The 25,639-nt window shown below is 40.2% G+C and overlaps 1 protein-coding gene across 1 annotated transcript in view; it reads left to right on the plus strand.

Moving 5' to 3' along the window:
* Positions 1-4,197: 4,197 nt before the first annotated feature.
* LOC126765530 (uncharacterized) overlaps positions 4,198-25,639 on the plus strand; it is a 39,072-nt gene continuing 17,630 nt past the window's right edge. Inside the window, exons 1-2 of the mRNA XM_050483145.1 lie at positions 4,198-4,338; positions 16,674-16,809. Of these exons, the coding sequence (XP_050339102.1) occupies positions 4,198-4,338; positions 16,674-16,809 (277 nt within the window). The remainder of the gene's footprint in view (positions 4,339-16,673; positions 16,810-25,639) is intronic.

Genomic DNA, 25,639 nt, shown 5'->3' on the forward strand with positions numbered 1-25,639 from the left:
AAATTTTTCACCGTAAGCCACCGAGTGGAGTTTTAAGTTTTTCCCTCTCACTTAAAAAGCGTTGGCAATGAAAGAATACAAGCTCAGAGTCTTAAAAGCACTGAACACGACGGACAATTCGGACTAAAGGAATTCAGACGCTGGAATATGAGCAAGTGGCTTCTATAGCACCCATGTCCACTTAGTATTTGGGTTAGGTGGAAATCTAAGTCCCCATGTCGTCTGTCGATCCAGGAATGGATGTCCAGTATCATTCTGTAGGTCCACCGTCCTTTAAGTGAGGTCTACCACCGCTGATGGTATATCGTTAAGCTTTTCACTCACTCTTCTCTATTTTTGGGCTCCATAGATGGCTCTGATAATTTTATACTCTCTCGTCATGGATGCCATTTGACATCATACTGGCTATTACTTCAGCAGCATCACTTGAAATTATTCGGAAAGCACTAGTAACTCTTCGTGCCGCCAGCCTATGCACTGTGTTTATTTGTCTGGCATATCCTTTGATGCCTAGCGCCTGGATCCATATTGAAGCCGCATATAACATAACCGATCTCATTACCTTTTCGAGCAAAAATCGCCGGTTGGAACGCACGCAGTCTTTATTTGCCGTAATTCTTGACAGGCATTCCGAATTTTGTTCGCTTTAACTGCAGTGTACTATTACACCTAGATACTTAAGTTCTGGCTGTAAATTAATCTCGCACTCCCCTTGGTTGAGAGATATATTTTGTTCCACATATACTTCTTCTTTATGAGCAAGATTTCTGTCTCTTGCTTAGCCAATTCAAAACTCATTGAGGAGAACCATTGGTGCAGACCGTTTATGCACTCATTGCATTTGCTCCGGGGGTCAACGAGGTATTTAGCCACTGCTACAATAATAAGGTCGTCTGCGTATGCAACTAATTTAATAGCTTTCAGTTGGTGTCTTCTTAGCACCCCATCATTCATTATGCTCCTTAGAAGGGGCTTGGTACCGAGCCTTGCCAACAGTGCCAACGACATCGTCCATTGCGTCAATGGTAGAGCTCTTTTTCATAAAGCCGTATTGTCTTTCTAATAATCCGCCGGCTTTCTAGATTGCTAACCCCAAGCGGTTTCTTACTATGCTCTCATATACTTTGCCAGTAGTGTCAAGCATGTAAAGAGGTCGATATGATTAAGGTTCCTCCTGAGCTTTTTTTGGTTTAGGAAGTAAAACTAATCGCTGGACTTTCCATGGGTCGCGAAATATCCCTTCTTTAAGCACGCATTATACATTTTTACGAATAATTTTGGTTTCAGAGTCATGGGTGCCTTTAATGCTCTGTTTGGTATGCCATCTAATCCATGCGCTTTGCTGCTTTTAATTTTTCTGGCTATTTCTTTTTCACTAACTAGCAATGGTAACTCTACGACTTCGGTTCGAGGCTTAGCATAAGAAATAATGTATTGTTTTGGAGTTTCGACGACATTTCTCATAAAAGATGCGCTTTTGGGTTGTTGTGCCTTATTTTTGAATTTCGACTCACAGATTTTGTATACTGTCCACCAGGGGTCTTCGTTTGCTTCCTCACAGAATTTTTCAAAACACTTCTTTTTTCTGCGACCAATGGCTGGGAGGATGGAGTCATGTGTAGAAGTTCACGCAAGTGAGGAAAGTTCTCTGATGGCCATTCACTTGGGAGTGGCCAGGAACGATTCTTTTACACATATCTCAAGCAGCTCACTACTTCCGGTCTTTGACCAAGTATCCTCTGGATAGCCTAAGAACATCCGTTCGATTCATCAAGCTACCTGGCTGTCTCCGGATCGAAAAACTACCAACCAGATCGATCATGTTGTGATAGACGGAAGACACGTCTCCAGTGTTTTAGATGTGCGTGCGCTCCGAGGTCCTAACATCGACTCGGACCACTATCTTGTTGCAGCTAAGATTCGCAATCGCCTCTGTGCAGCAAAAAACGCACGCCAACAAACACAAGGAAGGTTCGACGTCGAGAAGCTGCAATCACAACAGACAGCCGAACGATTTTCTACTCGGCTTGCACTCCTGCTCTCTGAGAGTACTCGTAAACAACTCCGTATAAGGGAACTGTGGGACGGCATTTCAAATTCCTTACGTACAGCTGCAGCCGAAGCCATTGGTTTTCGGAAAGTGCAAAAGAAAAGCTGGTACGACGAGAAGTGCCCTGTCGCAGCGAGAGAAAACAGGCTGCCTACCTACGCATTTGTAAACAGAGAAAGAAAGAGGATGAAATGCGTGAGTACGAAGAGCTTGATGAGCTGGCCGACAGGGGTAATGCTCGAAAATTCTACGAAAAAATGCGGCGGCTTGCAGAAGATTTCAAGACCGGAGCATACTCTTGTAGAAACCCCAAAGGTGATCTAGTGACCGATGCCCAGAGCATACTTAAATTATGGAGGGAACACTTCTCCAGCCTGCTGAATGGCAGTGAACGCACAACGCCAGGAGAAGGAGAACCCGATTCCCTAATCGATGACGATGGAGCAGACGTTCCATTGCCCGACCATGAAGAAGTTCGAATAGCAATTGCCCGCCTGAAGAACAACAAAGCGGCAAGGGCCGACGAATTGCCGGCCGAGCTATTCAAACACGGCGGCGAAGAACTGATAAGGAGCATGCATCAGCTTCTTTGTAAAATATGGTCGGACGAAAGCATGCCCAACGATTGGAATTTAAGTGTGCTATGCCCAATCCATAAGAAAGGAGACCCCACAATCTGCGCCAACTACCGTGGGATTAGCCTCCTCAACATCGCATATAAGGTTCTATCGAGCGTATTGTGTGAAAGATTAAAGCCCACCGTCAACAAACTGATTGGACGTCAGGATCGGGAACGACCTCTCCGAGCCGTTCGATACCAAACGAGGTTTCAGACAAGGTGATTCCCTATCGTGCGACTTTTTCAACCTGCTTTTGGAGAAAATAATTCGAGCCGCAGAACTAAATAAAGAAGGTACCATCTTCTATAAGAGTGTACAGCTGCTGGCGTATGCCGATGATATTGATATCATCGGCCTCAACACCTGCGCCGTTAGTTCTGCTTTCTCCAGACTGGACAAGGAAGCACAGAAAATGGGTCTGGCAGTGAACGAGGGCAAGACGAAATATCTCCTGTCATCAAACAAACAGTCGTCGCACTCGCGACTTGGCTCTCACGTCACTGTTGACAGTCATAACTTTGAAGTCGTAGATAATTTCGTCTATCTTGGAACCAGCGTAAACACCACCAACAATGTCAGCCTAGAAATCCAACGCAGGATAACTCTTGCCAACAGGCGCTACTTCGGACTGAGTAGGCAATTGAGAAGCAAAGTCCTCTCTCGACAAACAAAAACCAAACTCTATAAGTCACTCATAATTCCCGTCCTGCTGTATGGTGCAGAGTCTTGGACGATGTCAACAACGGATGAGTCGACGTTGCGAGTTTTCGAGAGAAAAGTTCTGCGAAAGATTTATGGTCCTTTGCGCGTTAGCCACGGCGAATACCGCATTCGATGTAACGATGAGCTGTACGAGATATACGACGACATCGACATAGTTCAGCGAATTAAAAGACAGCGGCTACGCTGGCTAGGTTATGTTGTCCGGATGGACGAAAACACTCCAGCTCTGAAAGTATTTGACGCAGTACCCGCCGGGGAAAGCAGAGGAAGAGGAAGACCTCCACTCCGTTGGAAGGACCAAGTGGAGAAGGACCTGGCTTCGCTTGGAATATCCAATTGGCGCCACGTAGCGAAAAGAAGAAATGACTGGCGCGCTGTTGTTAACTCGGCTATAATCGCTTAAGCGGTGTCTACGCCAATTAAGAAGAAGAAGGATGGCTGACCTCAGAAGCTTCTTCCGACTTTTAAATACTTTTCTGAGACTGCTTTCATTTTCTTCACGGCGTATAACTGAAATGCAGGGTTTTCTGAGCATTCATTTTACCAATACCCTGGCTTCTGGTGATGTACTGTCCGACGCATGGTTGCGTCGCAAGCTGAAAACAATTCTTTTCGCACTGCGGATACCAAGGGCATGGCGTCTTCGCTTTGTATATTTGCTGAACACCAGACCATCTCAAAAAGTTCTGCATCAAAATGTTTTTGTTTCCAGATTCCCGGTTCCATCCCTCCGGCATATGAGACTTCAGCAATAACAGCCATGTGGTGACTGTTTGTAAATATGTGCGACACCTCCCATTCAATATGCCTACCAAGGGCGTCATTGGAAAATATGAGGTCGATTATGGAGCCTTTGTTTCCTTTTTGAAAAATATTTTGCGTTCCGTTATTCAGGATCGTAAGATTCGTCTGGCCGAGGAATTCAAGCATCAGTTGCCCACGATGGTTTGTGCGCCCACTCCTCAAGCTGTCGACCATGCATTGAAGTCGCTTGCGATTATAATTGGTGCTTTTCCTCTGTTTTCTATAGCAAGTTCCAGGAGGAAGTCTTCAAAATTTTTAATGGCGCTGGCATATGGCCATGTGAAACAGTTGTGATATATGGAGCGGGATATAAATGGTTGTCCTTTGCATGACCATATTGCAGCCTTGCCGGATATGTCTGTCGTCCAAGTGCTTTCCGAACGCTGGGAGTATTGCTCGCTTAATGATGCGACATCAATGTTTCTTTTCAAATACCGTCAGTTCTAGGAGATCTTGTACTGCAGCGTAATGATTTAGATTTAATTGCAATATCTTCATTTTCCTAAAGATTTCGCCATCTCCAAATACTTGGGGCAAGTAGTACTCAATGCTGAGTGCTCGCCTTTGCAAAGCATACAGCTAGGATCGTTAGTGCATGACTTCCCTATATGTCCACCGGCTCCATAAAGTTGCAACATTTGTGCACAATGTGCCCCAGATGTAAACACTTAAAGCAACGGGGAATAACGAAGTTGTCCCGGAGGCGACAGATGGACCATCCAATTTTTATTTTGCCTACCTAATAATAACGACATTGTGGGTTTTGGGCTGTATCACTGCCATTTCACCGACCACTTCCTCTAAGGCACTTTGGAATGCTTCGGCTCTCTTATGCAGGTCTCCTTTCAACGTTTTCCTTATATCGTGACACTTGACCCCAATTCTTCTGACCCGCTATCACCTTTCACTTTCTGGAGAATATCCGCGTATGATGCGTCATCCTTTTTCGTAAGTATGGGAGCGTTTAGCTTCGATCTAATTTTCGTTTCGAGCGGTCTTCGCTTCTTAACAACGACCACCCAAATTTTGCATGCGGTGGGTCTAACCGTTGTGTTGGCTTGAGTCAATTTCGCTGTCTCGCTGTAGGTGGTCTCCTCCGTTTTATTTATATTTTCAGTCCTTTTAGTGGGAGCTAAAAAGCCTATTGTGTCACGTAGCCTTTTGGGGGTATTTACATCCATACCCATTGGAGAAACCTGGGACGCTTTCCCTACCATAATCCTTTTGGGTAAGTTTCCGCCTTTCTCAGTCTTGACATGTAACGCTACTATGCTTCTAACTAAGTCGCGCATTGCTTGGTTTATACACCTTTGGGCAGCCATCATATTCTCTAGTTCTTTTATTTTACTACCCAACTGGTTAAAAATTTGGATAGTTTCATTAATTGGCGTTTCCTCAGAGAGTTTGCCACCTCTAATTGTATTGTTGGTATTTTCGCATTTTTTTGTTGATCCATTAGGAGGCTTTCATGATTTTAGAGTTCCTTCTAAATGGATTCTCTGGGGTGCATCCACTACTGTTCTCAGAGGTCATACCTCAATGAGAAAAATAGTTGGGAGCTCCTAACGACAAGTATAATCAGTCACTGTCCCTAAAACTTGTTTAAAACAAGATGAAAAGGAGACACAAAGGGAGAATAGCTGAGTAATCTAAACAAAACGGCAATGCAAAAATGAAGCACTCGCTTTGTTTGGGTTGCTGCTACAGAGGAAAAATAATGTGTTTTCAATGAAAAGCCCCATAATAATGGATTGTCAAAAAAGTCTTGCGGCATTTTTATTGAATTTTATTTATTTTTATTTTATTTTTTTATTTATATTTTTATTTATCCTGTAGGTTTAGTGTCCGTTTTAATTGTTATAGCTTCCGAAAAGCGTCAGCATAGAAATCGATAACAATTGGTGTGAAAATTAGGAATTTTAGGAAAAAACCCCACAACTGCACCAAAAACACAACCACTTAAGTTGAAAATTCGCAGAGTCTGTTAAAATTCACGTCAAGCGCAGGCAACCCAAAGGATGACTACTCCTTTTTGAACTAAGTAACTGAACTTCTTCTGGTATCGCAAAGGACCAAAACTGGTCTATGCGTGGCTTATTTGACAACCAGAATAATCCACCGTAACGTAACCTATTTCTCATCCTTTTATACAATTATATTCTTAAGCCTAGATACAATACATCATTTTACATTCTAGGAAGTGCGGAGCTTAGGTGTTAGGTAATGTGCTGCCTAATTCTACTTAAAGCATGCCATAAGTGATAGCTGATGGCCGCTTCTCAATTGTCGATATGTTAATGACATATTTGACACATTCGCTCAATAAAGCATTTACATATATGTATGTATTTATATTTACCAACCCAACATAAAAAATATAATACACACACCCATGAATTGAATTGTACTTGTATAGTTAAAAACTACCACATGCGGTGCGCAGTACAAACCAACATACACATGTATTTAATTAGATATGTCCATACGTAAGATTTCCAAAATAGCGGCAAGGTTTGTTAGAATCCACATTGAGTTTATAACAATGTGCATAGCTTTAAATAACTGACAAATATGTTGGATATTTGGACAGTTAATATATACTAGTATTCGGTTTTTTTGTGCAATTTTAAATTCTCAAACGTCATCAAGATCTGATATTGTTACATTCATTCTTTCCTCGTTTAATATTTCTTCGATTTCCCTCTAACAAGTTTAATGTACATATGTATCTCCTAAACTACTCAGGCTACAGCAACCAAATTTGATGAGTACAAATCATATGAAAAATTCTGTTAAAAACTACTAAAAGCGCGATAAATCAATAACTAAATATGCCAGATGTATTAAATTTTACCACCGAGATAGTATGAGAGAGGCTAATGGCAGCTGATGTGAAAATTGGGCGATGGGCGCGGTACCGTCCACTTTTAGGTGAAATTCCACATCTCGGGCCACGACCAGCCGATTTCGACGAAATTTGGTACGAGCATTCTTCTTACATTCTTATGTCACATTGTGAAAATGGACCAAGTCGGAGAACAACCACGCCTACTCCCCATATAACAGAATTCAAATTCCACTTGATTCGTTCAGTTTCCAGTACACAAAACGAGAAACAGATAATATAACGATATAAAACTTTGCAAGAATAATGTCTTTAGTGTGTGCCACCTTATGACTAAAACGTTTTGAAATCCAACAAAAACTGTGCAAGCCACCGTGTAACGAATATTTACACCCCGGTACTTATAGTTGACTTTTGATCGAAAATGTACGTCAATGTGTGACATATACAGTGAACTCATTTCGTTTAGCCGAATGGCAAGTTGTTCCTATTATTTAACGTTATTCTATAAATTGCTACGGTACTTTACGCCGCCTGCGAATATTTTGCTTTTGCATACGTAACCATTTATTATACTCTCGCAACAATGTTGCTAAGGAGAGTATTATAGTTTTGTTCACATAACGATTTTTTGTAAGTCTTAAAACTAAAAGAGTCAGATATAGGGTTATGTATACCATAGTGATCAGGGTGACGAGTAGAGTTGAAATCCGGATGTCTGTCTGTCCGTCCGTCCGTCCGTGCAAGCTGTAACTTGAGTAAAAATTGAGATATCATGGTGAAACTTGGTGCACGTATTTCTTGGCTCTATAAGAAGGTTAAGTTCGAAGAAGGGCAAAATCGGCCCACTGCCACGCCCCACTGTGTTGCGGCTAGTGGAAAAGTAACTTTTCTCCGATTATTTTTTTCAGTGTTTTTAATGATGCAATTTTGTCACAGACATTCCAAGTAAACAAAAAACACATAAAGCTTATTTTTATGTTGGCCCGTTGATTTTTAATTGATTTTAGAAGTCAAATATACAAAATTTTCATGAAAAGAGGGGATTTCAGGGCTGTATTCAAAATGATCTCATTTGATTTTGGTGACAGATATTTTTATTCGGAAAAAAAATCTGCCTTTGGACAAGTATCTTCTGTAAAACAAAGGAATGTTGTTTGAGACATTTTCATATGCACCTTTTTTAGAGACTTAAGCAATATCTAAAAAGTCTCAGAGAGTCCCAGTTGCACACCACTATAGAAATGTTACATAATTTGTTTTCAACGAACTGTGAAAAAATCAGCTGCCCATACCTGCCCTCCTGGGAGTTATAGTGATTTTAGTATATCACTCTCAGTATTTATTCCATAGAAATAGAACGGAAATTCTCAAAATTACTTATTGAGTAATTTAATCATATTGGTTTTCGAAATAATTCGTTCATTTTTGGTCCCCATTGGGCAACTATCAGAAGAAGCATTGGAAGCAGGAAACAAGGACTTCAGAAACACAAGGCTTACCATGCGAGGAAAACATCAAGAAAAGACAATTGTGAAGACATATTACGTTATCTGCTCGCCAATTCTGATCCCGCAATCACAAGTAGAAGAATACTGAAGGAGAAGAAACACCTGAAATTATCAGAGGAAGCAATGAACTTATTGGTAGATGACTGATAGTTTGTAATTTTTCTGTAGAATGCAATAAAATATGCTTGTGTTATAAAAAAGTATCTTCAAATTTTTTTTTTTTTTATTCTTCATCTATTCTAGCACTCCACAAAAATGAGCATAACTCTCTTAAAACTGAAGCTATTGACTTCAAACCGGTATCAAATTAAGGCCTTTATTGCCACCTTTCAAATAAGAAATGAAATAGGTTTTAGTTTTATATAAAATTTCAGAGTTTTTCAACAAATATCGAAAAATCATAAAAATTTGACGTTTATAATTCTTGTTCGGACCACCCTATACTTTATTTAAAAAAACTAATCATAGGGTATTTATCAGAAATAAAAGGAGAATTAAAATAATTTTTTTTTGTAAATTTTTCGAGCAACTTTTTTTTTTGACTTTTGTTGAAAATTTGACCCAACAATTTTTTTCGGTGTAAATTTTTTTTCACTCATTCTGTTTGGGATTTCATTCTGACCAATCTGTAGAAGTTTCTCATGGATACAATTAAAATTACAGTTTAGGCAATATGATTTCCAAAAAAATCCGGTTTTGCAACACTGTGCGCCCACAAAATGGCGAAAACCGAAAACCTATAAAGTGTCATAACTAAGCCATAAATAATGATATTAAATTTGGCACAAAGGATCGCAATAGTAAGAGCCATATTTGGACGAAATTTTTTTGGAAAAGTGGGCATGGCCCCGCCCCCTACTAAGTTTTATGTACATATCTCGGAAACTACTACAGCTATGTCAACTAAACTCTACAGAGTCGTTTCCTTCAGGCATTTCCATATACAGTTCAAAAATGGTAGAAATCGGATAATAACCACGCTCACCTCCCACAAAAAGGTTATGTTGAAAATCACTAAAAGTGCGTTAACCGACCAACAAAAAACGTCAGAAACACTACATTTTACGGAAGAAATGGCAGAAGGAAGCTGAACCCCGGCTTTTTTTAAAAATTGAAAATGGGCGTGGCGTCGGCCACTTATGGACCAAAAGCCATTTCTCAGGAAATACTATACCGATTTCAATGAAATTCTGTATATAATATTTTCTTAACACCCTGATGACATGTACGAAATATGGGTGAAATCGGTTCACAAACACGCCTTCTTCCAATATAACGCTATTTTGAACTCCATCTGATGCCTTCTCTGTATAATATATATGTACATTGGGAACCGATGATGATAGCGGAATAAAACTTTACACCAATACGGTATTTGAAACATATGTAAATGACGGATAATGAAATCTCGATTATCACTTTATCATGCGAGAGTATAAAATGTTCGGTGACACCCGAACTTAGCCCTTCCTTACTTGTTTGTATACTCTCGCAACAAAGTTGATAAGGAGAGTATTATAGTTTTGTTCACATATCGGTTGTTTGTAAGTCCTAAAACTAAAAGAGTCAGATATAGGGTTATATATACCAAAGTGATGAGGGTGACGAGTAGAGTTGAAATGCAGATGTCTGTCTGTCTGTCCGTCCGTCTGTCCGTCCGTCTGTCCATCCGTCCGTCCGTGCAAGCTGTAACTTGAGTAAAAATTGAGATATCATGACGATATCATGACTTGGTACACGTATTTCTTGGCTCCGTAAGAAGGTTAAGTTCGAAGTTGGCCAAAATCGGTCTACTACCACGCCCACAAAATGGCGAAAACTGAAAACCTATAAAGTGTCATAACTAAGCCATAAATAAATGATATTAAAGTGAAATTTAGCACAAGGGATCGCATTAGGGACGGGCATATTTGGACGTAATTTTTTTTGGAAAAGTGGGCGTGGCCCCGCCCCCTACTAAGTTTTTTGTACATATCTCGGAAACTACTACAGGTATGTCAACCAAACTCTACACAGTCGTTTCCATGTACAGTTCAAAAATGAAAGAAATCGGATAATAACCACGCCCACCTCCCACACAAAGGTTATGTTGAAAATCACTAAAAGCGCGTTAACCGACCAACAAAAAACTTCAGAAACACTACGTTTTACGGAAGAAATGGCAGAAGGAAGCTGAACCCCGGCTTTTTTTAAAAATTGAAAATGGGCGTGGCGTCGCCCACTTATGGACCAAAAGCCATTTCTCAGGAACTACTATACCGATTTCAATGAAATTCTGTATATAATATTTTCCTAACACCCTGATGACATGTACGAAATAGGGGTGAAATCGGTTCACAAACACGCCTTCTTCCAATATAACGCTATTTTGAATTACATCTGATGCCTTCTCTGTATAATAGATACATTAGGAACAAATGATGATAGCGGAATAAAACTTTTCACAAATACGGTATTTGAAAAATATGTAAATGACGTATAATGAAATCTCGATTATCACTTTATCATGCGAGAGTATAAAATGTTCGGTGACACCCGAACTTAGCCCTTCCTTTCTTGTTATACTCTCGCAACAATGTTGCTAACGAGAGTATTATAGTTTTGTTCACATAACGGTTGTTTGTAAGTCCTAAAACTAAAAGAGTCAGATATAGGGTTATATATACCAAAGTGATCAGGGCGACGAGTAGAGTCGAAATCCGGATGTCTGTCTGTCCGTCCGTCCGTGCAAGCTGTAACTTGAGTAAAAATTGAGATATCATGATGAAACTTGGTACACGTATTCCTTGGCTCCATAAGAAGGTTAAGTTCGAAGATGGGCAAAGTCGGCCCACTGCCACGCCCACAAAATGGCGGAAACCGAAAACATATAAAGTGTCATAACTAAGCCATAAATAAAGATATTAAAGTGAAATTTGGCACAAAGGATCGCATTAGGGAGGGGCATATTTGGACGCAATTGTTTTGGAAAAGTGGGCGTGGCCCCGCCCCCTACTAAGTTTTTTGTACATATCTCGGAAACTACTATAGCTATGTCAACCAAAGTCTACAGAGTCGTTTTCTTCAGGTATTTCCATATACAGTTCAAAAATGGAAGAAATCGGATAATAACCACGCCCACCTCCCATACAAAGGTTATGTTCAAAATCACTAAAAGTGCGTTAACCGACTAACAAAAAACGTCAGAAACACTAAATTTGACGGAAGAAGTGCCAGAAGGAAGCTGCACTCAGGCTTTTTTTAAAAATTGAAAATGGGCGTGGCGCCGCCCACTTATGGACCAAAAACCATATCTCAGGAACTACTAGACCGATTTCAATGAAATTCTGTATATAATATTTTCTTAACACCCTGATGACATGTACGAAATATGGGTGAAATCGGTTCGCAACCACGCCTTCTTCCAATATAAAACTATTTTGAATTCCATCTGATGCCTTCTCTGTATAATACGAGTATAAACAGTAGGAACCAATGATGATAGCGGAATAAAACTTTACAAAAATACGGTATTTGAAAAATATGTAAATGACGTATTATGAAATCTCGATTATCACTTTACCATGCGAGAGTATAAAATGTTCGGTGACACCCGAACTTAGCCCTTCCTTACTTGTTTTTTATTTAAATTAGTCTTTAAATATCAGACTTGAAAATTGTTAGTGAAAAGGGTAATTAGTGCTAATTTCAGTGCGCATTTCGTGTAGGCGAAAAGGTGGTAATAGTAATTTAAAAAAAAATTAAGAGGTATTATAAGCTGTATTTTTTTAATGAAAATATTAAAACTGACATTGCGTGGATTTATTGGGTTGATCTAACTTATTATGTTTTATACTCTTTAAAGACATACCGAAGGGACTCTACTTTTTACTTGTAGCAAACAAATTACAGAGCGCAAAAAGGTCAAATTAAAAACCTGGCAACAAAAAAAAGCTTACTGCTTCACAAGTTATTGCGGAACTTCATCTTCCCATTAAATATCGTTTCCAGAAAATTTTAAACACACACAATACGTTGTTTATAAAAAGCAAGCTAAAACACCGGCACTGACAAAAGGCCACAAGCATGCAAGGATGCAGATTCACATGAAATGGACGCCAGAATGGAAAATGCAATTTAATCTTTTCTTTTGGCATGATTTGAATGCAAAAGAGTAACCAGGTTGAAAAGGAACTTTGATGGTGGAAGTGTTATGATTTGGGCAGCCTTCTTTTATTATGGAAAATCCAGAATATGCTATATTCCAACAAAAATGAACAGCAAAATCTGCACGGACATGCTGAAAGCAGAATTAATATCATAAAGAAGAACCAATTTTCCGACAAGATAACGCAGCTAACCACGTCGCCCGACATTGTATTCACTGACAAAACAAAATAAAATATAGAATTGATGAAATGACCTGCACGCAGTTCAAATTTAAGTCCCATCGAAAACTTTTGGGGCATTCTGGAAACATACGTTAATAAAAATGGTCGCCAATTTAGCAGTGTTTTTGAACTGAAGAGGGCATTTAAGGACAGCTGGAAAAAAATACCCAAAAATATCTTAAAAACTCTAGAAAGTATGACAAAGCGCATTTTCTATTTCATAAATTGTAATGGAGGCAAAATGATGTTTAGTACCTATTATTGAAATATTCGGCTAAACGAAATTCGCTCCTGTGTATCGTAATATCACTATTATATTAGCAAAAACACAATGAAATTCGAAAATTTTTGTTTTCTTTAATAATAAAATATGTATTGAATTAGTTGCAAATTGTCTGTTTTTTTCTTTGTACTTTACGTGCTAGAAATTAAAAATAAAATACATTCGGATAAACGAAATGTGCGCACTGAATAATTGAAATTAAGGGATAATCTTTCTCTTAAAATGGTATGTCTGTATATCCAAAATGGGTTGAATCCTTGAGCACTCATACACCTTTTATAAAGATTTTTGAACATTCAGGTGACTTTATACTACATATATATGTATATCGGTCGATATGTGAGTTAGGTTCTTCAACATATCGCTGATTTGCACCCACGCCCCAACGGAAGAGAAGGACGATGTGACCAAGGACGCCTTCTATGAGCACTTGGAGCGCACCTAAGAGAGCTGCTCCGCCACGATGTCAAACTCGTGCTCGGACCACTATCTTGTTGCAACCAAGATTCGCACCCGCCTCTGTGCAGCAAAAAGCACACGTCAACAAACACAAGGAAGGTTCGACTTCGAGAAGCTGCAATTACAACAGATAGTCATACGATTTTCCACTCAACTTGCTCTCTTGCTCTTTGAGAGCATTCGTCAACAACTCGGAATAAGGGATCTATGGGACTGCATTTAAACTCCTTACGTACAGCTGGTTCGACGAAGAATGCCGTGTCGCAGCGGAGAGAAAACAGACTGCCTACCTCGCAACGTTACGATCGACCTCAACACGTGTGGGATGGGATAAATACCGAGAGTTGAAGAGGAAAGCGAGACACATTTGCAGACAGAAATGCGTGAGTATGAAGAGCTTGATAAATTGGCCGACAGGGGTAATGCTCGAAAATTCTACGAAAAAATGGGGCGGCTAACAGAAGGTTTAAAGACTGGAGCATACTCTTGTAGAACCCTGAAAGGTGATCTAGGCGAACCCAATTCCCCAATCGATGACGATGGAGCAAACGTTCCATCACCCGACCATGAAGAGGTTCGAATAGCAATTACCCGTCTGAAGAACAACAAAGCGGGTCAATGGATTGTCGGCCGAGCTATTCGAACACGGCGGCGAAGAAGTAATAAGGAGCATGCATCGGCTTCTTTGTAAAATATGTTAGAACGACAGCATGCCCAACGATTGTAATTCAAGTGTGCTCTGCCCAATCCACAAAACGGGAGATCCCCCAATCTGCGCCAACTACCGTGGGATAAGCCTTCTCAACATCGCGTCTAAGGTTCTATCGAGCGTATTGTGTGAATGATTAAAGCCCACCGTCAACAAACTGATTGGACCTTATCAGTGTGGCTTTAGACCTGGCAAATCAATAAATCTTGGAAAAGACCCGTGACGGGAGAATCGACACACACCACCTCTTCTTCGATTTCAAAGCTGCTTTCGACAGCACGAAAAGGAGCTGCCTTTATGCCGCGATGTCGGAATTTGGTATCCCCGCAAAACTAATTCGGCTGTGTAAACTGACGTTGAGCAACACCAAAAGCTCCGTCAGGATCGGGAAGGACCTCTCCGAGCCGTTCGATACCAAACGAGGTTTCAGACAAGGCGACTCCTTATCGTGCGACTTCATCACTCTGCTGCTGGAGAAAATAATTCGAGCTGTAGAACTTAACACAATCTTTCATAAGAGTGTACAGCTGCTGGCGTATGCCGATGATATTGATATCAGCATAAACACCATCAACAATGTCAGCCTGGAAATCCTACGCAGGATAACTCTTGCCAACAGGTGGTACTTCGGACTGGGTAGGCAATTGAAAAGTAAAGTCCTCTCTCGACGAACAAACTCTATAAGTCGCTCATAAGTCTGCTATATGGTGCAGAGGCTTGGACGATGACAACAACTGATGGGTTGACGTTGCGAGTTTTTGAGAGAAAGGTTCTGCGAAAAATTTATGGTCCTTTGCGCATTGGCCACGGCGAATATCGTATTCGATGAAACGATGAGCTGTACGAGATATACGACTACATTGACATAGTTCAGCGAATCGAGCGTAGCCGCTGTATAGGTCATGTTGTCCGGATGGATGAAAACACTCCAGCTCTGAAAGTATTCCACGCTGTACCCGCCGGGGGAAGCAGATAAAGAGGAAGACCTCCGCTCCGTTGGAAGAACCAAGTGGATTAGGACCTGGCTTCGCTTGGAATATCCGGCGGTATCTACGCCAGTAAAGAAGAAGAAGATGTGAGTTATTTCAATGAAAGTGAAAGAGCATGTTTTACTCATAACAGTGTATACTTCTGGCAAAAATTAGAAAAAATTAGGCCTAGACCTCAAAATAACATCAGGATTTTCGAGCATTCGATTGACGTTACTCCATATACTATACATATATTGGTAATTATATGTGAGGTACCTCAATGAAATCCAGGTAAAGATTTTTTTGTATGTGGCATTATAAAAGTATGTATTAAAATGGGTCGATACTACCCCAACTCCCTTATACTACATATATATAGAGATTTTGAATTTTCTAAGAAACCTTATCTATCTGTCAGTGTATAAGTTATTGTTATACGATGTATGTATCCGTATGTATTTATAAAATTGTTTGCATTTCGATTTGATTCAAGCAAGTTGCAAGGTATACCCTTCGATGTTCGATTGCACCCGAACTTAATCCTTCCTTACTTGTTTTTTATTTGTTTAACTCCTGTAATTTTAAGTTAGTTGTAAATTGTTTATTATTCTTTTTTATTAAATCATTTACTATGTTTGTAATTTTCATAAAATCATCATGGTAATGTGTACCTGAAATCCGTTTCCATACTATACTAATTCATTAATGCCTCTATTTTTTCTGTTATTGTCAATTTTTAATATTCTAAATAATGTTTCTATATCTTATATTTCAAAGGCAATACTTGAGTTGTCAATTAATTTTATTTCTTCAATAGTTTCATGTTTTTCTATTATATTTTCAAATACTGATAAATTTGTTAAATGGAATATTGGTCCTCAATTTTCAAAAATTGCAGCATATTCCCAAACCCAGCGCACATCCCTGGGGAGGGGATATTTCGCCTTCAAACCCAGAGGATGCTTGGTCTAAGTCTGGAAGTCGTGACCTGCTGGATCTATATGTAAAAGAAATGTTTCTGACCACTACGTGGATGGTGCTCAGAGAACTTTCCTCACTTGCGTGAACTGCTACACATATCTTCATCCTCCAAGATCGCAGACAACAAAAGAGAGAAGCCGAATTGCGTGAGCTTGACAATCTCACCGACCGGGGTGATGCTCGAAAATTCTGCGAAAATATACGGCAAATAACAGAAGGCTTCACGACCGTGGCACTCTCTTGTAGAACCTCAAGAGGTGATCATGAGACTGATGCCCAGAGCATACTAAAATTATGAAGGGAACACTTCTGCAGCCTGCTGAATGGCAGTGAAAGCATAATGCCAGGAGAAGGTGAACCCGAATCCGCAATCGAGGACGAAAGAGCAGAACATTGCCCGAGCAAGAAGATGTTCGAATAGCAATTACCTAACTGAAGAGCAACAAAGCGGCAGGGCCGAGGCCAAATTATTCAAACACGACGGTATATAACTGACAGGGATGATACATCAGCTTCTTTGGTGAATGTAGCATATTATTACTGTGGTTAATTATTCGGTGTTGGTATGGCGTATGCGGATTATATGTTGTGTGGGGCAGGGGACTGAGGCTAATTTAGTCATCCCGGCCACCCTAGGCGAATATTTCAGCCTAGAAGTCGTTCAGTTGTTGAAGCGTGGCTACAACGGTGCTGAGGCCTGAGGTGCGGCGCGGACGCGGCCTTTGTTGCTGGCGTCGTGTCGACGTTCCATTCTGTGGCCGGAAGATACGAGATGATGATGTGTTTGGCTGTCGACGGGATAGTGCATCCCGGCTCATTGCGGTCATCGTACTGCCCCGCAGTTGCGCCCACCAGAATGTTGACGCATGTCGTGTCTGGTGGTTCGGTGCAGCATGGTACGATGTAAACTCCTGGGTGTTGTGGGTAGGTGCCAGACAATTAAGGCAGTGGCCTTGCGAGTAGACGACCCGAGCAACGAAGCAAGCAAATGCCTCGAGAAAAGCCTCTGTCGTCAGGTTAGTACATAGCTCAAGGTGTACTGTCTTTGTCGTGAAACATACAAAGAAAGCCACATAGCTTTTCACGAGAGTGGGAGACTTTACCATGGACGCCTTTATTGGAAAAGGCCCAGAAAAATCTACACCTGTGATGGTAAATTGCAAACCGAAATTGCAGCGTACAGGTGGAACTGCTGCCATAACCTGCGTTCGCATTTTTTGCTTATGCATGGTGCAGATCTTGCACATGAAAATGCATTTCTTGATTTGAGGCTTCAGACGACGAATATATTAGTCTTGGGGTACCATATGTTGCATGCGGCGATGTTCAGCAATAGCATTAATATGTGGATGTAATTGAGGAATAATGGGGCTAATGGAGACTTCTCAGGCATTATTAGGGGGTGGCGTTCGTTGTGTGTTGGGCTTGAGTTAAAAAGCCGACCATTGGCACGAATATGAAAACTAGACAGATATCGCATTCCATTGGATGCCTACTGTTTTTGTTGTACTTACTTTTTCGAATATAAGGAAATTAGTATCCAACAAATGGTCTTTTGGAATATTTTTTAAAATATTTGGGTGATTGGCTGTAATCTCTTTTAAAAGAACCCCTGCGGTATTGAGGGCATTTATTACCTGTGATAAGGTCTCGTATACTAGTGAAAGACTGTGACTTCCAGACAGCATATCACCTACAAACATCTCTGTTTTTAACAATTATGTCGCCAGAGGAAATTACGACTTTGTATCTTCTGCCAGTTCGTGGAGTGTGAGGATGGCTAACTATGGAGCACAGTTTAAACCAAAGGTTACTGTTTTTAATTTAAAGTCGCGTAGTGAAAATAATTCGCAAAAAATCTTAATCATCTTTATGTACTACTATTTTTTGATACATATTTTCGACATCCCCATTGAAAACGTATTTGTATATACGCCAGTTTAATATGAGGAGCATCAAATCTGGTGTGGGTCCCGTGAATAGAATATCATTTATGGAATTCTCCGAGCTGGTGGATCTTGAGGCATTGAAGATAACTCCAACTTTTGTTGTTTTTTTATCTGGACTCACTACTGCATGACGTGGCAAGTAGAAATAGTAGTATTTGCCTTTAATGATTTTTAGGGACGGGCTCACATCCTCCATGTGATCTAAATGGAGGTATTCTTCTAAGACACCATCATAATCTCGTTTGAGCTCACCATTTCTAAGTACATTTTTTTCCATGCTTAGAAACTGCTGTATTGCAGAGGTGCGAGAGTGACGTATGGCGAGAGTATCTGGAATTGTTGTTTAAGCAGTAGTCGTACGACGTACCGACCATTTCCTGATCTAGTAGTTGTGATCTTCACAATACTAATCTTCTGGTGTTGTAATTTAAATGAGGGGGTAGGTAGGTAGGTAGGAGTGCAGCCCTATCGGGCTCAATTAATACTTGATATGCTATTTTGATGCACTGTTCGTAGAACCTCCTGTATCTGCTATTACGTAACACCTTCTCTTTCAAACCATTTTGAGGTTTCGATGAAAATACTTATGTCCGATATGCTTTTAGTGGAAATCCATTCAAGGTTTGGTGCTAGATGGATTCCAAGTGTTTTGTGTCGGATCTGTGCTAGAGCTGGGCATTCACAGAGAAAGTCGAAGATTGTTTCCTTGTTCCCTGCTACTCCGCAGCCACGGCAGATGTCATTGTAGGGCATACCCATTTTGGATGCATGTTCCCCAAATGGCCAATGCCCTGTTGTGGTAGCTGTTACTCTGTAAATACTTTTCCTTGACCTATTTAGTAAGTCGTTGGTTCTTTTCCTGTCATATGTTGGCCATAATTGTTTAGTTATGACGCATTTTGTGATGTTTTTCCACCTGTTGTTTGCAATTTGTTGAAATTGTCTATTGATCTCTCCTTTTATCTCCTTTTATGGGTGAAGACAAGGCCAGGAGCGCCGCCTGGCTATCCGTAAATATAGTTGCTTTATTTATATTCCCGTGATGACATGACCAGTCGGACATGACCTGATTGCACCCGTAACACCCGCACATGCTGGTCTTTGTATTCCATTTAATTTTCTAATATTGTATTGTTTGTTTAGCGCTGGCCACCATACCAGAGCTCCATATGTAAGTATAGGTCTTATGACGGCCGTATACATCCCCATCATTATACTTAGTTTAAGGCCCCAATTCTTGTTGACGATTTTCTTACAAGTATAGTAGGCCATGTATGCTTTGTTTATTCTTTTTTCTATATTTATTTTCCAGGACAGCTTGGTGTCAATCTCCACCCCCAAGTATTTAGCTGTGGGGGATAGAGTGAGTGTTGTACCGTTTAGTACCGGAAGTTGAAACTGAGGTATTTTGGTTCTGCTTGTGAATAGCATCAGTTCTGTTTTGTTCGGGTTAACTCCTATACCATTGTTTTTAGCCCATAGGTTTAACCTTCGATTTCTTCTTTCCATAATCTCGCTGACTGTTGAAGGAAACATACCTGAAACCAGCAACACTATATCGTCTGTATATGCTACTGCTTTCACTCCTCCACCGTTTAGTTGGAGTAGTATTTCGTTCAGCGCTGCGACCCATAGAAGCGGAGAGAGGACCCCCCTGAAGGCGTTCCTCTACTCACATAGCTTGTTTGTGTTGCAGCGCCGTTTGAAGCTATAATCTTCCTATTCTCAAGCATCGATATTATCCATCTGCACACAGTGTCATCTATGCCACCATGTGCCAGAGAGCTAATTATCGCATTTACTTCTATGTTATTTAAGGCGCTCTCTATGTCTAGAAAAGCAGCCATGGTGTATTGTTTGTGGTGTAGTGATTTTTAAATTACACTTATCACCTCGTGAAGGGCAGTTTCGGTTGATCGGCACTTTATGTACGCATGTTGGGACTTCGATAACTTCTCCACCATTATTGTTCTTACGTGTAGATCTATTAGCCTTTCCAGTACCTTCGGCATAAAGGAGGTAAGGCTTATGGGTCTAAGGTCCTTGGCATTTTCGTGTGTTCTTCTGCCAGGTTTTGGAAGGAACACAACTTTACTTCTTTTCCAACTTCTTGGGATGTAGGATAATAGAATGCTAGCTTTGTATATATTTTCAAGTCTTTGAACCATTGGTTCTGCCAGTCTTTGCAACATTATGGACATAATCCCGTCAGGGGGAGTCTTCTAACTCCCAAAATTTCCTTAATTGTGAATTAAGGTATTCAATAGATATTTCTTCCACTTGAGTTGTCATGTTGGTAACTGGTTCTGCAACTAGTCCACTTAGTATCCAACCGAATATAATATTTTGAGCTAGAATAGTGTTTGAAATTTTTTCCGCACTTTCTGGTATAATTTGCTATAACTGTTGCTTAAATTAAAATACAATAAAGAAAATTTGTACAGTTTCAATTTCGAAACAAAAGACTTAAACAACAAACTTACAATACAAAAAAATTGCTATTTTAACATTATTACTTAATAACTTCATTGTATCTTAAAAACAATATATATAAAAATTTAATTAACGATTTGAGTAGTTCTGTGCAACATTGTTAACAATATCATATAATTGAATGTAAATTTAATAACAATTTATTTATTAGTTTTTATATTATACAACAAACTAATTAATATTTTTTGGGACTTTAATCCTCTTGTAATTGTTTTTTTCGTTTAAATTGGTTTTTATATTTCCTTACTTTACGATTCTTATATTTAATCACAAAATGTTCATTATCGTCTTCTACTTTGACTAGCTCTACTTTTCTAAACAGATTATATGTTTTTTCCAGACGTTTTCTTGCATTTTCAGCGTTGAATTAGTGACTATAGGGTTTTCTGTTCGTGTCTTATTCGCATTATTAATTCTATTTTCTTTTATAAGTTGAGCATTAAATTTCGGTGCTAGATGATTGAAGAATTGTGTTATATTATGCTTGTAAGTAAAAAGAGTTTGTTTGGTTTGCATGTACTTTAAATCTTTATCATCCCAGCTATTAAGTATTCTTAGTTTTTCATTAAGGGTTTTGTAAAGACGTTCGATATCTGAAATGCCAATCTTGCCAGTGGTTTCTTCTATTTGAATATTTAGCTGCTCACATCAGTTCCTGTTAATTTTATTTATTCCATGATCTTGATCGATTTTTATTATTTTTTGGGGTCAGATGTTATTAAAAATTTTTATTAGCACTTGTACAAAAACTCACCTTATAGGCTACTCACACTTTTTGTTAAAAGGAAAATGCACTAGATTCAATACAATCGTTATAAAGGTTTTATTTTATGCGAAATGCACTTAAAAATTGTTGTTACAAAATAAGTTTTAAACAGTAGTTTAAAACGTTAAATATAATTATATATTATATACATTATATATATAATGATCAAAAGTAATTATAAATGGAAAACAGCCGGTATTAAAAACGTTAAATATATATAGGCGGGTAACTGCGAAAAGGAACCGGGATGCTGCGAAAAGCGGAGGTGTATACCGATCGACGTCGTATCGACAAAAGGTACGCAAGAACATTTTCCTTTTCTTCTAATTGGAATGCTGTCATCGTGTTTTGGTGCATAGTGTTCTCTCACGTGATGAGGTGAATGCGTGCTTTTGATGCGGTGTGGTGAGCTGATGTAAATGTGATGTGACGTCGCTACTTATTTAGCCATCCCGGCCCCCCTAGGCGAGCATTTAGCCCAGAAGCTGCTGTAGCGTAGCTCTAACGCTGCTGAGACCTGTTGACCGGCTGGATTGCGGCCTAAGCTGATGGCTCCGTGTTGATGTTGCCCGATTTTGGCGCCAGGGACGGGATTCTGCTGGAGAGGGTCCGCGCCGGCGATATTCCGTCACAGGAGTTCTTTGAGAACGCCCGATGTTGCCGCTGGTGCGAGGAGCCGAAAGTCGCCCGGAGTCGCGTCTGGCGTTGCATCGGCGTCATGCCTTTAAAGATACCGCGGTGCGACAGCCGATGCGGGCGACGACATAATGGACATCGCATGCGTTGCAGATCCGCTGGTAATGCGGGTGATGCTGGCGTGCTTTTACATGTTGCCGTTGTCGCGGTGGAGCCTGTCGTTGGTCGAAGCGCTGCCGGTGCAGTGGTGGTCCTTGTGCTGTTATTGGGGCAGCTTCAGAGCGAGGAGCGGAAATTGCCGAACGCATGGTAGGCGCTGAGGATGAAGCCATATCCACGTCCATATTGCTCTGTGAGAGAAATTGTGATATTAGTAACATATTGTGAAATTTACAATAATACGGACATTACGGATACGGAATAGGATGTCATTTTTTATCAGACATTTATGTTAGGTCTTTTGTGGGGTTTTATGTTATTCGATGTTTCAATTTTGTAAGGGGTTTATATATTTTAGCGATTTATTAATTTATTAACATTGCGGTTCGTTTTTACGTTTCTTTATCTTCGGCGGTTGGCAGAGAGCATAATTTGGCGAGCGGTTGATGCGGAGATCAACTACTCGAACATGCCCCCGGAACCGTAATGAAGTTGTTTTATGCGGCCGAGCCGCCATTCCGTAGGGGGGAGACAGTCGTGTCCCAGCTTTGGTGCCTTTTCTTGTGTGTTTTCACCGGTATCTCTTGTGAAGGTGCTTTATATAGTCTTCCTTCCATCGGCGGCTGAAATCATGATGGAGAATTTTAATTCGCTCCCATCTGTTTAATAAGGATAGCGACTCCACGCCTGGCTCAGGTATGGCCAGAATGGGTGCTCCTTTGAGAAAATGTCCTGGGGTTAAGGCTATGAAGTCGGAGGGATCTTGCGAGAGTGGTGAGTTAGGTCTAGAGTTTAGTACTGCTTCGATACGGGCGAGTAATATAGTAACCTCCTCATAATTGAATTTATGGTTACCAGCCGTTTTCTTTAAATGGGACTTAAAGCTCTTTACTCCTGATTCCCAGAGTCCGCCCATGTGTGGAGAACATGGGGGTATAAATTGCCAATCGAGCCCTTGGGATGCATATTTTTAGACAATTTTGGCGGATACTTCTTTCTTGAATTGTAAAAGCTTCTTTTCCGTGGCTCTTTGAGCTCCGACAAAGTTTTTTCCATTGTCGCTCATAATTTTTAAAGTAAATCCTCGTCGTCCGACAAAGCGGGCAAATGCTGCAAGAAAAGCCGCAGTAGTCAGTTCCGAACATAGTTCGAGGTGTACTGCCTTTGTCGTAAAACATTTTTCTAAATGAGGAAAACCTTAGCATCGAGGCCTTTATCTGGAAAGGTCCGGCAAAATCAACCCCAGTGATGGTAAAGGCTAAAGCATAGTTGCAGCGTTCAGGTGGCAGGGCTGCACTGATCTGCGTACGCATCTTGTGCTTGTACATAGTTACACATGAAAATGGTTCTTTTAATTTTTGGCGGTATATAAAACTCTTGTCGGACCTTTTGTTGCATCAAGGGATGCTCACCATGCAGTGTAAGCTGGTGGAGATATATTAGAAATAAGTGGGTAAAACGGGATTTCTCTGGGATAATGGTGGGATGTCGTTCGTTGTTACTTAGGCTGGAGTTGGCTAGTCTTCCATTTGCCTGTATTAATCCCTTAGCGTCCAGGAACGGGTTTAAGACGAAAAGTGAGCTTCCCTTTTCGAGAGGTCGCTTTTCAAGCAACTTTGATCTTTCTTTGCTGAAATAGCGAGTTTGTGTATACAAGATTAGACTGACCTTGGCATGTTGCAAGTCGGAAGATATTAGTTGTACGTAAGGATCGTTTGATATTCTTTTCACCTTTTATTTAAGTTTATGAATGAATTTGTGCATATAAGCGACTACCCTTAGTGCTCGAGGAAATGATGAAAATCTGTGAAGAATATCATCCTCTTCTGGAGTGATATGAAAATTTTCTATTTTCCGACTTTCCGGAGGTATGATGTTCCGAACAGGAGACTTTGGTCAGAATTCTTGTGATTCGGTTAGCCATGTAGGACCGTTCCACCAGAGTGTAGTGCTGGTGAGGTGAAGTGGTTTGCAACCTCTTGTCCCAGGATCCGCAGGGTTATCTGCACTTGCAACATGTTGCCATTTTGCTGAGCCAACTATGTCTAAGATTTGAGATATGCGATTCGATGCATATGTTTTCCAAGTATGGGGTGGTTTTTTCAACCATGCTAGAGCTATTTCTGAGTCTGACCAGAGATAAATTTTGTGATCGTTTAATTTGAGATGGGTTTGAACTATTGAAATTAATTTTGCTAACAGAAGAGCACCATTTAGTTCAAGCCGTGGCAGGCTTAGTGTCTTGAAAGGCGCAACTTTGGCTTTAGCTACCAAAAGATGTGAAGTTATTTTGCTATCATACTGAGTGCTTATGTAGACTGTTGCGCAATAAGCCTTTGCAGAGGCATCACAGAAACCGTGTAATTCTGCGTTAATGTTAGGGGTGAAATTTACCCATCGAGGGATTCGAATTTTTGATATAGTATGTAGGTTGTTAGCAAATTGAACCCATTTTATTAAACGTACAGGTTTTACTTGTTCATCCCATTCAGTGCCATCTTGCCACAATTCTTGAATGAGAATTTTAGCTTGAATAATTACTGACGAAAGCCATTCTGCGGGGTCGAAAAGTTTTGCCACCGAGGAAAGGATTTGTCGTTTTGTAATGGCGGATATCGCAGATATTGACTCATTTGTATATGAGAATTGATCCGTTATCGCATTCCATTGAATCCCTAGTGTTTTTGTTGTACCAGCCTTTTCGAATTTAAGCAAGTCAGTATCTAATAAGTCTTCCTTTTTTATATATTTGATTATTTCCGGATGACTTGATGTTATTTTCTTTAGGGGAAAACCTGCTGAATTTAGTGCTTTGATCACTTGAGATATTGATTCGCACGCTAATGGTATACTGTGGCTACCTGATAGAATGTCATCCACATATGTTTAAGTTTGCAGCACAGAAGTTGCTAAAGGTAAATTTGTTTCACAGGTTTTTGCAACTTCATGTAAGTTCCTAATGGCTAAATAGGGTGCGCAGTTGATGCCAAAGGTAACTGTTTTAAGTTTGTAGTCGCTAATTAGACTATTAATTGAATTGCGGAAGACTATGCGTTGGAAAATTTTCATGTACCAGAACTTGCCTATACATTTTCTCAACATCCCCGTTAAAAACGTATTTAAACATGCGCCAATTTAGTATTAGCAACATGAGATCTGGTTGTAATGTTGGCCCTGTGTATAATACATCATTGAGTGATTTGCCTGAGCTCGTAGACTTTGAGGCATTGAACACCACTCGTACTTTCGTTGTGATTTTATCTGGTCTTATTACCCCATGATGTGCAAGATAAAAAGATAAATATCTACA

Source organism: Bactrocera neohumeralis, unplaced genomic scaffold (assembly GCF_024586455.1).
Source record: "Bactrocera neohumeralis isolate Rockhampton unplaced genomic scaffold, APGP_CSIRO_Bneo_wtdbg2-racon-allhic-juicebox.fasta_v2 cluster10, whole genome shotgun sequence".
In the NCBI taxonomy this organism is placed as follows: Eukaryota; Metazoa; Arthropoda; class Insecta; order Diptera; family Tephritidae; genus Bactrocera; species Bactrocera neohumeralis.